Source organism: Melampsora larici-populina (genome assembly GCF_000204055.1).
Source record: "Melampsora larici-populina 98AG31 unplaced genomic scaffold MELLAscaffold_18, whole genome shotgun sequence".
NCBI lineage: Eukaryota > Fungi > Basidiomycota > Pucciniomycetes > Pucciniales > Melampsoraceae > Melampsora > Melampsora laricis-populina.
The window spans coordinates 7,046-9,915 of record NW_006768782.1 but is presented as its reverse complement, the minus strand read 5'-3'; the positions used below and the strand labels follow the sequence as shown (position 1 = coordinate 9,915).

Genomic DNA, 2,870 nt, shown 5'->3' with positions numbered 1-2,870 from the left:
ACATTCAGAGAACCTTTTCAACCAAGACCACAATCAGCTTCTCCACAAGACTGTTATCATGTTGTAAGGAAGCATGATACAACTCTGCAGAAGGTGGTGTAAGGGAATACAGAATTATGCTCTATGTTGCAATGGTTGGGGCAAGTCAGAAAAACAGCAACTCAGGTGGTCTTAAACAAATATAAAAGGTGGACTAATTTGCTGATTATTTTTTCCTTATCCACTCATCCTACTGGGTTGTTTGCCTCACCTGAACGCTTGCCTGAGTATGTTTCCCACCATTAGAATGTTCTCTAAAGACATGAACCAAGCTCATACTTTATGGTCCCTCCCTTGATCCTTTTGATTGGCCTAGAGACTATTAGTCTTCAACTGACCCCAGCCCACACACAAGCTTTCAAATTACTTTGTGGCTTTAGCATTCCGGTAAGTCTTGTGGTATTCAACTAAATCTTCTTTGCAATTCTCTGAATGTAAAACTTGGTCTACCAATTAGATATCATCATGAAAGTCAGCGTTTCCGCAGCCATATTCCTGGCCTTTGTATCTTTTCATCAAGCAAGTGGTTCAATGATTCGCCATGAGAATAGCAAGAAAGAAATCATGTTGCCTGATGGTTCTTTGGTTAACCCAATGAAAACAGCTAGTGCAGAATATGGAGGACCTTGTAGAGATTGTGCAGCGGACCCCTCAGGCACATGTTTTATGCATAGACTACCAGAATAGATGTCTTAGGTTGAGAAATCCATAAAGGGATCAATGGAGGCAAATACATTGACAGGCCTTGTCCGAGGTTTTTGTCCAAGATATTGCTTATGGTGATTCAATTTTGTGACTTATAGGGAGGGTGAAAGTGCATGTAAAACCAATTCATTGTCATTGTTAAATCAGTGAGCATATCTTTGTTAAGAGCAATCACTTTGTCGCCCATTGATTGGGAGGCAGGAGATACATTATTGTTTTGTGGAGTTGTCAAGGGCCAATTTAAACTATCCTGACATCATGCACATCCTTTTCCAAAGCTATAGCGGAGTTATACATAGGCATAAAATTATCTCCAACACCCACTGGATGATGTTACCATCTCCCAAAGTAAATATCACTATGCCAAATTGCAAATTTACCACGCAGTTTAGAAAATTGAGTAGACATAGAAAATTATAGAGAAGCTGGCTGCAAGGGTCAGAAAAATATGGAAAAATAATGGTAGGGCCCTTTGATGCATTCCGATTGTCTGTCATATTTTTTCATATTTTTATAACCACAATGAATATAACACTACACAAAATATAATATCTTCTGGGCAAAAAATATAAAAACCAACACACAAAGATATTCAGCAGGCTGGGAGAGGGACAGAAATACACAAAAATATGCATATTGAACCTATGATTGAGAGCTTTGATTTGCATATTTTTTGTATTTTCAGTGTGAAAATTGTTGATTGTACTAACAAAAAACCTCCAAGATTCTCAGATTACAACCTGTAACAGATATTGGGGGGCATGATTTGAATTCTACAATTCCTCATATCTTTTGAAATTCTGGATCAAAACACTTGATAATTAGTTCATGAAGAAGTCATGGACACATTGGAATGTTATGTTAATGCATCAAATCTGTAGCTCCACTACAAAAAATGTTATTTGTCTTCAAAACAATTTCCTATATAGCCACATAGATATTCTTTGGACTTAGACACATAGTTTCTGTCTCAATGAAAGATATAGTCACAGAGTTTGGCGTCCAATGAACTAAAAATCAAGTGGTTTGACCAAGAATTGACCAAGATATAAGGTATTTTTGAATTCAAATTATGCCCTCCAATATCTGTTACAGGTTGTAATCTGACAATCCTGAAGGTCTTTTGTTAGTAAAATCAACAATTTTCACACTAAAAATACAAAAAATATGCAAATCAAAGCTCTCAACCATAGGAACAATATGCATATTTTTGTGTATTTTTGTCTCTCTCCCAGACTGCTCAATATCTTTGTGCATTGGTTTTTATATTTTCTGCCCAGAAGATATCATATTTTGTGTAGTGTTATACGCATTGTGGTTATAAAAATATGAAAAAATATGACAGACAACCGGAATGCATCAAAGGGCCCCTCCATTTTTTTCATATTTTTCTGACCCTTGCCAGCTTCTCTATAATTTTCTAAACTCCACAGTAAATTTGACACTTGGTGTAGTGTATGGTATGAGTCAGCTTGACCAAATTGCATCCTGCAAGCAATTGTACAGGTGAAATGGTTATTTCTTTCTAGTGAGACTCAAGAAATTGGACCAGTTAATTTGTCAGCCCCGAGCCCTATACCTAGTACCAAAAACCTGACATATAATAATAAAACAACAAAAAAATACAACTCATGGCTCAGTTTCAAGAGCCAATTACATATGTAATTACATATAGTTACATATGAAATTACATATGTACACACATGTAAATCTAAACAAGAGGTTGCACTAAGTAAGAGAGCCTCTCACACGTGCACGTCACATGAGTAACACAAGAGTTACACATGTGCGTAATCAAATGAGAAATTAAATAATTAACATTATAATTACATACAAAAAATGAGTATGTAATGAAACCACAAGTTGTACACAAATGATTTTCAGGGTTTTAAGTATATAAAGGGGTAGGAGAATTTTACACAGGGTGCTTTAACACCGAGTGAATCTGTGTAAACGTAGTCTGTGTAAAATTCAAATTGACCCCAGCCTTTTTAGAATTTTACACAGATTTCAATTTTTTTCCTTCTGTGTAAAAAGTTTCAGTGTAAAGGAGTCAGTGCAAATGTCTTGAACCCGGCCACGATATTTAATTTTACACCAAAGACTTTACACTGAATCAGGCGGTG

The 2,870-nt window shown here is 36.0% G+C and overlaps 1 protein-coding gene across 1 annotated transcript; it reads left to right on the top strand.

Moving 5' to 3' along the window:
- Nucleotides 1-504: 504 nt before the first annotated feature.
- MELLADRAFT_124504 (uncharacterized protein) lies at nucleotides 505-726 on the top strand (the record flags this gene model as incomplete). The annotated part of the gene is made up of 1 exon (XM_007410130.1): nucleotides 505-726. One exon carries the CDS (start codon nucleotides 505-507, stop codon nucleotides 724-726), a length of 222 nt encoding a protein of 73 aa, XP_007410192.1.
- Between the last annotated feature and the right edge of the window lie 2,144 nt (nucleotides 727-2,870).